The 13683-nt window shown below is 38.2% G+C and overlaps 1 protein-coding gene across 6 annotated transcripts in view; it reads right to left on the reverse strand.

The window, feature by feature from the left end:
- TMEM131L (transmembrane 131 like) overlaps positions 1-11805 on the reverse strand; it is a 62111-nt gene extending 50306 nt beyond the window's left edge. For 3 of the 6 annotated variants that reach the window (XM_063310533.1, XM_063310532.1, XM_063310529.1), the window contains exons 1-3: positions 11591-11804; positions 10621-10691; positions 5561-5604 (exon numbers count right to left, since the gene is read on the reverse strand). In XM_063310533.1, the coding sequence (XP_063166603.1) occupies positions 5561-5604; positions 10621-10691; positions 11591-11714 (239 nt within the window). In that variant the 5' untranslated portion in view covers positions 11715-11804. Of the gene's footprint in view, positions 1-5560; positions 5605-10620; positions 10692-11590 lie in introns of all 6 variants that reach the window. The other 3 variants (XM_063310531.1, XM_063310530.1, XM_063310535.1) reach the window with 2 other exon arrangements.
- Positions 11806-13683: the final 1878 nt, after the last annotated feature.

The following is a 13683-nucleotide window of genomic DNA, read 5'->3' on the forward strand; positions in this document are numbered from 1 at the left end:
AAGCATTACTAGCATTTTAGAAATGTTCTGTAACAATGATAGGTCTCTACACTAGAAAATATTGTGTTAAGTATTCGCCATCAGGAAACACTTATACTAAATTAATTTTAGATTAGATGTATTGTAACGATAAGATCTCTTGTGATTTTATTGCTGGCTGGTTGAGCAATTTTAATTGAAAGACATGCATGTACAGTCTTGTGCATGTTTATCCAGTATTAAACTATATTGTGTGTGATTAGTCGTATTAGCCATAATATTCATAATATTAATAAATTTGAAGGGGTAAAAATGTACAGTATAAAGTACAGTGGTGCTCAAGTTTGTGAACCATTTTGAATTTTAAATGTTTTTTGCATAAATATGACCTAAAACATGATCTGTTCTCCACACATCCTAAAACTAGATAAAGAGAACCCAATTAAACAAGTGAGTCACAAACATTATACTTTTCCTTTATTTATTGAGGAAAATGATCCAAACTCCGTATTTGTCTCTGTATGTGAACCTTTGCTTTCAGTAATACGTTGATAAAGATTCTTAGTCATCCAGGTGGAATTGTCCGTAGGTTGAATCATGGCAACTGGATTTCTTTCTTTTAGGTAGAAACGTTTCACTGCTTTCAGTAACTGGTGTGCCCCCCCTGGGCAGCAATAATTGCAACTAAACATTTCCAAAAACTGTTGATCTTTCCTGCACATTGCCTTGGATGAATTTTAGTCCATTCCTCCTTACAGAAAAGCTTCAGCTCAGGGATACTGGTGGCCTTCCTCTGCTTGCTTCAGCTCCTTCCACAATTATTTTTCTAGGAATAAGGTGAGGACTTTTGACTTGGCCATTCCAAAACATTATCTTTCTTCTGCTTTAACTATTCTTTGTACAACTTGTGTTTTGGGTCATTGCCTTCCAGCATGATCCACTTTCTCTTGAGCTTCAGTTTACAGACAGATACTCTAACATATTCCTGTAGAATTTGCTGATACAATTCAGAATTCATAGTTCCATCAATAATGGCAAGCTGTCCTGGCCCAGAGACAGCAAAGCAGGCCCAAACTGTGATACTGCCACCACATTTCACAGATGGGATAAGGTTCCATGCTGGAATGCAGTGTTTGCCTTTCACAAAATGTAATGCTTTTCATTCAAGCCAAAAAGTTCTGTTTTGGTTTCATCTGTCCAAAGAACATTCTTCCAATAGCCTTCTGGCTTATCCGCATGGTCTTTCACCAACTGTAGATGGTCAGCAGTGCTCTTTTTGGAGGATAGTGGATGTCTCCTTGCAAACCTGCCATGGACATCATTGTTGTTTAGTTGTTTTCGTAATAGTGGTCTCATGAACACTGACATTCGCCAATGTGAGAGAGGCCTTTAGTTCCTTAGATGTTACTCTGGGAATCTTTGAGACTTCCCAGAGTATTACATGCCTTGTTCTTGGTGTCATCTTGGTTTGCAAACTTTTAAGCACCATTATATATATATTTATTAACTTCCTATTGCACTGGAGACTCCAATTTCCAGCCTGGTTTAATTCTTATAGTGGGGGCATTTTCTGAATATTAATTTAAAGCAAAGACATACTCTGAACCTGCTTATATTTTATATGATTCTTTAGACATACTCTGATAATTATTCTTAAGTTGACAAGTAAGGTATAAAGCAACCTTTTTAGACTTTCTGAAAATGGCCTAACAAAATGATTGCCACAGCTGGTAAGGCCAATGACAAAACATTCATCCAAAATGTATTCAGTGACATTGTGCTCTAATATCTCCTCACAAGAATATTACCTCACTTCACATTGTTTCTTGGCTTGTTTCCCCAGGCTGCTTATTTGGGCCCATGAATTTAAATACTGTGCTTTAATTTGCAGCATGCCCACTTCCCAAGATAAATACTCATGAAATACTAGTTGCCAACCCCTGGTCTAAATCAAGGAGTGGAAGTTTGTTAATGCCACAGTGCTCTGCTGTTTTTTCTTTTTTCCCAACAAATGTCCATGTTCTGTACCATGCCCTTACAGTGAGCAGAACAATGATGAAATACAGTACAATCAAACATAGAGGAAAAATAAACTTTCAATGTTCTTCAATGTTCAGATATTACCTATTAGTCCTCCTGCAATTAGTTCGGTATATTTTTACAAACTCCTCTTGCCCAGACAATTCCCCAAATACTTCATGCAGTTACACAAGAGTTAAAGGCATTTTAAGTTGAATTCCACTATTCAACATCTTCACATGATGCTATTCCAATAATTTATCACCCTTTCTTGAGCCCTTTCCTGTAGTTCATCAAAAGTATTATTTGGAATGCATGCATTATTGGACCATGCATTTTTCCAGACTCATCCTGGAATTTGTAACTTTTTGACATTTCACTGTGCTTTGAAACTCTTTGAGAAACAGCAGCTAATCCAGTATCATTTTTTCAGTCTTCTTCCAGGAATTCACAGGATGCAATGACTCCTTCCACATTAAATTTATTAAATTATTTATAAATAGAAATTTCTAGTAACATTAGGAGCCACAAGTTATTGGAGGAGAGCATATAAGGCATGCAAGTCTCCCATCCTTTGTGTAAATGTTCTTTAAAGTTTTTCTTAAAATGCTGGGAATGCAAATGAATGAAGGCATTTATACCAACTTTCATAAGAATGTTTCAACTATCACAGCTCTACTGCATGTTTCTAATCAATGGAGGTTTAAAGAATGTCAAACTGTTTTCTGCAGTTTTTTCCCCCTAAACAAAGTTTTCATTTTCCTTTTACTAAAATTTAACCCTCAACAGAAAAAGTTGGGAACTATGCAATATACTGTACAGTATTGTAAGCCTGAAAAAAGCACACATGAATTTGGGATATATTGATACATACTGCATGAATGTTCACAGTCTATCAAAAGGACATATTTTGTACAGGAACTGTTTACAGAACAGAATCTTCCTTATAACTACAGCACATACTGACAGAACTTGAAACATACAGAGATGTTTCATGAAATACATTCATGAAATATGCAATATGCAATATTACCGCAACAATTGCTGTAGGCTCTGAAGTTTCTGAATTGCATCGCACAGAAGTCCACAATAACCAAATCAAGATATAAATTCAAGTAATGGCAATGCTCCTAAAAGTTATGAATTCCTGTATTTGCCTATAGTCAATCCAATGATCCCACCCCCCCAGCAAAAAAACAAAGCATGTTGGATTGTAGTCTAAGTTGACTAAATACAGAAAAACTGACCCTAAACACTCCTGGAATATTAATCTGTGCCTCTTTGCAACTATGATCCAGCTCAATGAGTGCTGTATAGGAAAAGACCTTCAGGCACTGTGTCTATGTCTCAATTATATTAAATCATATATTCTTGAATTTTAAAATTATTTTCATTTCACAAATCCATAGTTGAGTAAATAGGCATAATACTGTACAAAGATGTGAAACAGCATTTCTAGGAAACAGTATGAAACTAGTAAAAGATAAGGAACAGCAATGGAAAATGTATTTGTATTACAAAATATACAAAAATGTATTCTATACTTTTTTAACTCTTCTTCAATTTTATGAAACACAGTTTAAAACAATCAAACAAATTCAAAGAAGAAGTACATTTTAGTGAAATTTGCATACTTGAGTTACAGAGACTTTATTTTACATACAAGAGGGGGCAAGACTTTGACAGAAATCAGCACTAATGTGGCTTTCTGAACTTCAGTTAAATCCTAAGGATTATCAGAAAGGGACACTTCCAAGGAGTCTTTTTCATATTGGAAAACTGAAGTAGCCAAATATGCTATGAGTGATGGAGAGATGTAGGAAGAAAATGAACACTCTCCACTGCCTAGCAACAATAAAGTAAGTCAAGAACATCATTAAAAAATTCTAAAGAAACATGAAAACATTGAAAATGGGAAACAGATGTCTATTTTACAGGGAAAGGAAATATTCAAGAAATCGGTAGACAGTTTATGGCATATAACTACTTTGTACATATACAAAACGGAATATGCTTCTACAGAAGCTTCTTCCCACACATAATTACCTGTGGCCTCTAGAGGTATCACAGACCTCTATGGATTTATATAGTTATTACATCAACATCATTACTTATTATATATTGTCCCTAGAGCACTTAAAATGGAATCTTTTCACATGAAATTACCAATTGTAATACATAAGTTATGCATTCAATTATTGTCTTTCATATAGAAATGAAAAAGTCCGATATAATAATTTGGTGTACAAAGAATATAATTTCCTTATCTTTCACTTTATCTGAAAAAGACATGTCAAAGATGTTCCGAAGTATACAAACAAGAATATACAGAAAGGCTTAGCATCACCAATTATTTTTAAAATTATCGTCACATTTTTAAAAGAAACAGATATTGCTATATTATATGCTGTGAATGTTCCAAATTGTGGATATTTTATCAACACTTTAGAAATTGCTATGTATTCACCTTTTCCCATTCATCATTGGGGAAATGCTGAAAACACAGGGCATTTACTAAAAGTTCAAGGAGGTTTTTGGATTTGCCCTGCTGTAAGCATATGCAAGCATACCAGTTACAAAACCAAGGGTAATAAGATATAACAAAGAAAAGATGCTAGCTTATTAAAAAAAAACTGATTATCATTCGCAATATATTCGGAACAATTCAAATATGTATATTCATTATTCAGCAAACATACAAATATCTGTACTTGATTGGAAACTTAATGAAGCAACTTTCAACTAAGTACAGGGTTCCCTAATAAAAACTTCCTCTTTCTTGGGAAGAAGAAAAAGTGCAGGGAGCAATGAATACACCTGCTGTAGGCATGACTTGACCATTTGCAAGAGCATGGTAGAAGTAATTTTTTTCAACATTAGTAAGGAAATCGAAATAACTACAAATAATGAACCAGCGTTCAGTTTTAAATTTTTAAAAATTCATAAAAGTTTCTGCATTTTTATTTACATGAATATTCTGAAAGGAAATTGGAGTATCCATATTTTATCTATAAAGATCCACTTCCAATCGTAAGAGGGATGGTATTTTAATGGAGGGTGAACAATAATGTCAATGTTATTTTTATAACAGGAATAATGGCATTTTTTATATTAATTCTTCTGTAAGCATGTGTCTCTAAGATTGCATCTCCACATAAAATTCATTAGGATTAAACAGATTGGCATTGATCTGCATTTAGAAATATTGCTCCCTAGAAAATATTGTTCTTTGAGAAAATACATTTTTCAGAGAATTAAATAAGTACGCAAGGTGAAAATTTTTTAAGATAATTATGAATACTATTATTATAAAACAAATTATACTATAAATGTTAGTGTTGCATTTCTCTAGTAAATACACATTAAATTATTTAAAATAATCAATTTTACTGATACTCTGAGGAATGCTGCAAAATGAGTTCAGTGGGGATCTGCCATAGCTACACAGTAGAGCTGGAAAATTTCTTGACTAAAACCCATGGCAGTCACAGCCAGTCAGAAATGATAACAGAAGATTAGCTGGACCAATGGTCTGACTCTGCAGAAAGCTGACTTTACTTACCTCTGTTCTTGTGGATCTTCCTCCACATCCTCCTCTGATTCAGCCTAGTAAACAAAGAAAATACCATGAAAGCTTTTCAGCAACAATTAATGCATTTCCTACATATACTTCGTTTCAGCAGTGCCAGTATTGAATTGCTCAGTGATGTTTCACGTTAATTAGGCTACTACACTACAATTATGTTTTAACCAGCTTCCTTCCTTTTGCATACCAATGTTTGAAAAACACTACTAGCAAAATTAAAACATTTTGAAGTAAATTCCCAAATCTTCAGACATGTAACACAAGAGCACTGTAACAAAATATTTAAAAAAAACACTAGACAAAAAAGGTGGACAACAGCCAGCCTATCAGCAGCATTTAATAGCTGCAAGAAGACTCATGGGAAAGTCCCGGAAATCATAACTTCAAATAAGGCATGACAAATGGCATTTCTTTTCCATAAACTAGGCCCTGGGAAAGCAGTATCTCCAAATCCCATAGTGAGCAGCTCAGTTATTCGCTGCATATTATCCTTGTGTATTCCACTGACTAACACTCAAATAATATTTAAACATCTCATCTCCCTTCTGTGAAGTATCAATAGATAGACTTTGCTTAAGACACAGGCTTCTAAAGGCTTTCCCGCTTGAGATTATTTTTTATATCATCCCTGGTAGGGAAATAAGATATGTAATAGCACTGTATTTCTGACTACAGAATGCAGCTTCCTCCTCTTCCCACATTCATATATGCCATATACTTAATATAGACACAGAAAATGAAAATACTATTTTTCTTCCTTTCTAAATTGCAAAATTCATCCAGCTCTTATGGCTTCCTAGTGCACACACAAGTGCATGGAAAACACATACAGAATACAAGTGTCCTTTCTTTTTATGGTATATATCCCTGTCCACAGATTTGGGGACCAAAATCCTAAAACATTCTACAACACTGCTTGCTCACTTGAATACAAACTACCTTCATATCCTATTTCATTGAAGACTTTCTACCTGGAAGCCTAAAGCAAAACCCTTTTAGTTTGTAATCTGTGCTTCTGACATCTGATCCACAAATCTAACACACAATGGGTGCCTTCTAAATATGTTAGCTCTACAACTCCCAGAATTAACAGCCGCCAGGAAGATGACAACATCATTTTTTAGGGTGCAACCACCAAAATTCCAAGTGAGCACACCTGAAAAGCAGCAGGTTGGAGAAAGCTCTACCAATCTTCTGAAGCCAAATAGGACCCAGTCACACAAGAAGCAGAGTCAAAATACAAATGAAGAGATATTTTTATCATCGTTTCTATTGAATCTAGTGATTAATATTATCAGGTTTTATCATCCCTTGAAATAAAACAGAAAATAGGACTCAAATCAGCTAGCATCCTCTACATTAATTTCTTCATTTCCTTGGCCCAGCATTCATATTTAGACAGACATAGCTGCATCTTTAAACTTGGTCTTTAGGGGGTTGTTGATTTTTTTTTCAAATATCAAGTTTTATTATAACCAGATAATCTCTTTTGAATCAGTCCTTACAAATACTTTAGAATAAGCATGTAATTTAGGTAAGGCACCTATGAGAATGTTCTAAAAAATGGGACAAGATTCTTTCAGAACACATTTACAGCCTCTGTATTTTATTTATTTATTGCATTTCTTCACCGCCCATCTCGACAAACAATTTTATTTAATCTATGCACATATGTCCCACAAAATTAAGAGGAAACACCATTCCTTTCAGGATGGAATAACAAATGCACCCACAAAAGGCTTTAAAATATCCACTGGAGAATCAGTCTCATTTTAGTTCTGTTGCTCCATAGCCATGAGCACATAGGAGATTAGCCACAATATCTGTACCAATTTATAATGGATATAAACCATCACAGGCATAAAAATGGTCACTTGTACAATTGCCCTTAGCAGCTAAGGATTATCTATACGTGACCAGTTGAGCAAACTTTAACGCAGTTTGTTCTTAGAAATTAATACAATGTAGCAACAATTGCAGGAAAATGCAATTAAGATGTTATAAACAAGGCAATTTTTGAACTGCTGCACTTCACGGTATTAATCTTTATTACTTTCACTTTATGTTTTATATCTATTCTTGAATAATATTGGAAAGAGACTATTTAGAAATACTGAGAAAAAACTATTCTTTTCATGAGCATTCCAAAGTTACTCAGCAATGTTTGAGATACCACCAGTTTCTAAAATAAGATCATTAGAGTCTGAGTACTTCAGAATCGAGAATTTAAAATGAAATTCTCAATTTACTTTCTGGCATCAGAAATTACATACAGACTAAACAAAATACTACAGGCCACAGAGAGAAACTGAACAATATGAAACTAAAACCAAATTTCCTCTTTAAAAAGGCATTTAAGAAGTGCCCATATATGGATGAATACAGTTCTGCTGTTTGGAATCCACTTCACACACTCTCACAGCAGCCAAAGGAAGGAACTATAAATTTTTATTCAAAATTCACTTCTGCTTTTTAGAACTGATGGCTGTGGTAATACTGAAACCGATCTATTTTCATACCAGTGTCTACAAAATTTATATATGAATAGGAAGTCATATTACTAAAACTTTTTTCACTGAGGAAAAAACGTAGAGAAGCATACCCTTTACAGAAAAAAGAAAATATTTCTTTTTACAGTTAAACTAACATGTTCTTTCAAAGAGAGAGGGAGAGAGAGAAATGTTTCTGTTATCTTTCCACTCAACACTCAAAATCAACTTCTTCATTCTGATATCCTTGAGAGTTGTTTGATGACCATTCCCATAATTGCCAAAAGCATTGCTTTACTGCTTAGGAATTATGATACTACCAAACCAACATAACTGTAAGGCAGCAGACATAGGAAGATGCTCACAGAATGTTTCCAACTGCACAAAATTGAGATTCAGCTTTTCTCAAAACTCATTCACTTCATAAAGATAATCACTGCTGCATGTTAAACTAATGCAGCAACGAGGGCTGCTTCATCTTACTATGCATGGCTAAAACAAAGGTCAACCTTGCGTGCAACATGCACTATTGCCCAAAAAGGAAGAAGGTAGAGAGAGAGCATTGTGAAACAAAAGATCAATAGATTTATTAATAATACCTAATTAACTGATGGCATCATGTAATAATTTGGAACAATTTTCAATTATATGCTCCATGAAAATACATCTAATTCAGATGATGTAAACTGTGCTAAACACATTACAGTAATAAGCTTTCAGCTACTATGCTGTCCTTTTCTTTTCTACACACAAACAGATGTTGGACAACAGCAGTTGGTATAACATACAATATTAGATAAACTTGTTTATTTTAGCCAACGTTTGCTAACAATCCAGAAAAACCAGCAATCCTTATTTTACTTAGAGCTGAAACCCTCCTTGCTTTTCCAGACAGAACTCAGTAGGTAATAATGCCATAAATTCAAAAATGAATATAAATAAAATGTAGTAACAATAGTAATGATACTCAAGCTAATCAAAGATTGAGTGATTACAACTAAATAAACCTAAAAGCATATAATTTTTGTTACACCACCTTCAATTTAGATAAAACAAATGAATAAATACTTTATCAATTAAAAGCTAAACCAGAAAACTAAATATACTGAGTTACCTGGAACCTTCCTCTTCCAGTGCAGATCATCACAGGGGATACACTTTTTTTATAAGACTAAAGGACATAAGCACACAAACACCAATCCACACAACTCTACATAAAGTCACTTCTGCATTGTAAGAAATGGTCTTAGTAATAATGTTCACACATACTTAACTTCTTCCATAGATATCTAAGTCCAAAGAAGAGGGGTTATTTTATCTAGGCAGTTGATGGAAGTATAATGGTATACAAATGATCACAGTGGGACTAAGAAGCTGAAATAAATTCCTCACGTAAGTCCTTCCATGCCAGACCTCCTTCTGCTAGTATTCATTCTGGTAGCTATGGGAAATAACCTACAGAGAAGTTATTCCCAATATGGAGGCCATACAAGGCCCTCATCCACCACATCAACTCCTGCACCAGCTGTGGATGATGGAAGTTGTACCTTTACACCTCTGGACAGCACCAGGGAAGCCCCTTTAGTACTTTCTCAAAAAATTAGCTCTTTTCAGATCATTGGGATTATACTTAAATTAGATTATACCTAAATTACTAGACATGATTACAAAAAATCATATTGGTCATCAATACCGCACTGTTTATGAATGTGCGGAACTACAGACAGGCTATGAAAAAAATGCAAACCAACAGCTGGCTAGAGAAAATATATCTGTAACTATTAAAAAGGATATGAAAAGCATCCTATCTTCCAATTAAGATTTTTTTTAAATGTTTAAATTTTAAAATACTTAAGATTAATAAACTGAGTCCCTTCACAATGATATTCAATTTTTATTCTAAAATACTGCTTGTAGTGGGATCAAACCTATGTATGTACAGATGCATTCACAGTAAATGTTAATTAGTGGCTATATTCCCTCACTTTATTAGGGATGGGGGACAAGGGGAGTCAAGGTATTACACTGTAAGCAGAAAGAAATCATATTTATAAACATATGCTGATACAATGCTTATCTTAAAGAAGAGAACTTTATTTTAAACACATCTTGGAAGTTCATGAGATCTGCTCACAGTAGCCTTCCCTACAGAAGCAATACTGCAGTCATATGTCAAGTGATATTGTCAACTGATGTCCTACAAATATCAGGTGCAACTAGATTCCAAAATCTTGAAGCAGCATCACAGTCCTTTTTGGTATATAATCTTCATCCTTTACATCAGAATTACAGCAAAATACAGCCTGCAGTGCTGCTGATATCTGGTTAAGGTGATGTGGATGAATGCTTTCCAGCCAGAGACACCACCATCTCTAAATATGAGGCCACCATGACTTGCAGAACCGTGTGGAGGAAAAAACTGCAAATGTCCTGAAATTGTTTGTTTTTCCAGAGACACCTAATCCCCTCTAAGGGGAAGAATGATTTTATTCCATAGTGCTACCCCATGTATTTTCTGCTATTTCTCCCTCCCCAGTTCTTCCTTACCTTAGCAGGCATCAGGAGCTCCCCTTCTTCTGCTTGCCACAACTCCACCACATTGGGAATAGGATCAATCGCTAGATGGGGGGAGGGGGAGAAACCTCAATCAGTGCCAAATCACGACTTGCAACCAGGTCCAGGGAGCACTGTGGAGACCTGGATCTTAATATAGTTAGAGAAAGGCCGGTTCCTATGCTCCAGGTCTGGGCCTTTTAGAGCGGCCCAGACATGCGGTCAGGCTTTGTTCTGTTCCGCTCGAGGCTAAGAGGCGCTTCCATATTGAACGCGGTTGCAGACACCACACGCGAAGGGGAGTGCGAAGAGGCCAACTTGGCTTGCGACAGGCGTGCGTTTGGGCTTCAAAACAGCAGGCCGAGGGGTAACGATCTCAACAGGACCGAGTCCGAACAACTCGCCCCTCCTTCTATCAGGCGGCGGGACAGCCTGGGGAAGGCAGAAGGGAGAGCCTGGGCGAGGGGCGGCGTCCCTCAGCCAAGCGAACCCCAGCAGCGGCGGCGGCGGCGGCTGTTACCAGAGCAGGGCGGGAAGAGTGGGGGCGGCGGTGGCAAGTCATGAAAGCGGCGACCACGCGTCCAGGGTGCAAGCGCCCGTTCGGCTCCCCCACCCCTTTATTTACCGATCTGCCACACTCGTGCAAACAAACAAGCCTCAACGAGCTTTGAACGAATGGCCTTTTTTTAAAGCTTTAAGCAACGAGGCAGTAAGGGGAACTCGCTCGGATCTCTTTTTTCCCTTTCTCGGCGACTGAGAGCCCTGCGGAAGACAGCAGCCAGAGTCGCGGCTGCACAAAGGGAGGCGGAGAGAGGGGCGAGGTGGGAAACGCTCAGATCGGCGGGTTACCTGAACTTTCGCCCCTGCCAGACCCGGTCCTCTTCTAGTCGCCCCCCACCCGCTCCACCTTCACCTCCCGCCAGAGATCGGTGGTCCTCCCTGAGCATTTCGCTGGGCTCCTTACCTTGGCTCTGCGCTCCCCCCAGACGAAAGCCAGGCCAGAGGACCTGAAAGACGCCGAGCAGGAGGTTCATGGCCGTGGCGACGCGGCAGCAGCTATGCGGCGACGGGTAGCGCAGCCCCGCCATGCTGCTGAGGCGGCTGCTTTCCTGTCTGCCTGAGCTGGCTGGCGGAGCTACAGCTGTGGCGGCGGGAGCGGCATTGGCCGCCGCCTCCTCCCCTTCCCCCGCTCCGCGCGCGTGTGCGGCAGAGATAGAGAAGGCTGCGCGGCACAGGGCGGTGGAGCCCTTCCACGAGAGTCAGCTTTCCCCTCCTCGCTGCGCTCCGCCCGGAGGCGGTGGCTCGGTTGCTGTTACCGCCGCCCAGAGCACATGGAAGGCAGGCCGAGCAGAACCAGAAGGGAAAGGACGGGCTTCAGCAGCGGGAAGGCCCCGACTCTCGCTTTTCGTTCCCTTATTCAGGCCGTCAGAGCTTGTTTTCTCGAAGGCGGGGCTGGTCTACCAGTTGTCGTAAGCTGCAGAATAAGCTGCTCGCCCTCAGTTCTGCATCAGGCGTTGCATGCCTTTTTGTCTACACCTGCTCGAACTCGTTTGCAGAAGCTTTCGGAACCTGTCCCGCTCTAGGAAGGGTTCCTGCCTTGAGCAGAAACTTGCGCTAGATAATCTCCAAGGTCTCTTCTAACCCTTCCCTTTTATGATTTCCTTCCACCCTTTTTATCTATGAAGTAGATTGGACAAAGGGGGCCTGCCTGAGTATTGCTCGGGGGCGGGGCGGGGGGCGAGAATTCAAGGGACATCAACACAATGGAGACCTCTAAAAACGTGCTTTAGTATTAGAATAATTGCTGGAGTACAGGAATAGCTTTCTTTCAAGGCAGTAAAGCAGCCGGCTGAAGAATGACCCGAAGAGTGATGTCAGTGTTTTGAGTTTCTCCCTGCGTTCTCCATTTCAAAGGAAACACATTGGAAAAAAATTACCCCGACGGTGGAAAGCGATGTGAGAAGTTCAAATAAACATTCTTCAGTCTTCTGGCCTCTCAGTCTTACCTCACCAGACCTAGGACGGGTGGCATATTTAATGTCTGAGATGTATAGCTAAATCAGGATTTGAACCTGCATCCATCAAATTCAAGGCTGGCATTCTGATCACTATGAATATTGGCTTTCTGGTGACAGTTCTTCTCCTGCTCAAGCTAGGAGATGTAAGATGCAGAATTTTAGAAAGGATAACCTCTGGGGATAATTCTTAGGGTCATACAACATCTTAAGCCACAATCCATGGTTTACTACCACAATTTTTTTTTTTTAAAAAAATAGACGGTTTAGCAATGGTGAACCCAATTACATGACTTTTCATGTACAGTAATACGTAACTAAGGAAGAAGTCGCTACACATCAAAAGCTTGTATCATTTAAAGTGCTACATTAACTGTTCCTGGTCAGTATGTTAGCAAAAATAACAGTGTATACGTAACTAAGGAAGAAGTCGCTACACATCAAAAGCTTGTATCATTTAAAGTGCTACATTAACTGTTCCTGGTCAGTATGTTAGCAAAAATAACAGTGTATCCAGATTATAACCAGCTCCAGATAGTATGTTCTCTTTATCTTCACAGGAAGAGCAAGTGCATGGAAGAGTTGTTTGGAATCTGTTCTGTATAAATACATTTTCCCTAATTGACAAATAATCTAGCTTTGAGCCAGTATTTGCTATAGTACAGTTTTATGTCTGAAGAATAGGTTTCCCTGCATTCAAAGGCATAATGTAGCATTGTAGTTGTAGACCAAATACCACATGCATTCATTTGCTGAGCTCCATAACTGGAAGACTAGGAAATAAGGACTTGTGGCTTAAACCTTAGTTGCTTAAATATTACTGTTATAGGGCTAACAGATCTGCTATAAAATCCTGACAGCCATTAGATGGAACACACACACACGCACACACAGTGTGTGTGTGTTTATCTATCTATCTATCTTTATCTATCTATAGAAGAGAATTTACGTAGCTCAGGGTTGAACTGTGGAGTCCTTGTTCTCTGAGCTCGGTTGTTTGCTTGCAGACGTTTCATCACCCGATTAGGTAACTTCATCAGCA

This window comes from Candoia aspera, chromosome 8 (genome assembly GCF_035149785.1).
Source record: "Candoia aspera isolate rCanAsp1 chromosome 8, rCanAsp1.hap2, whole genome shotgun sequence".
Taxonomy (NCBI): domain Eukaryota; kingdom Metazoa; phylum Chordata; class Lepidosauria; order Squamata; family Boidae; genus Candoia; species Candoia aspera.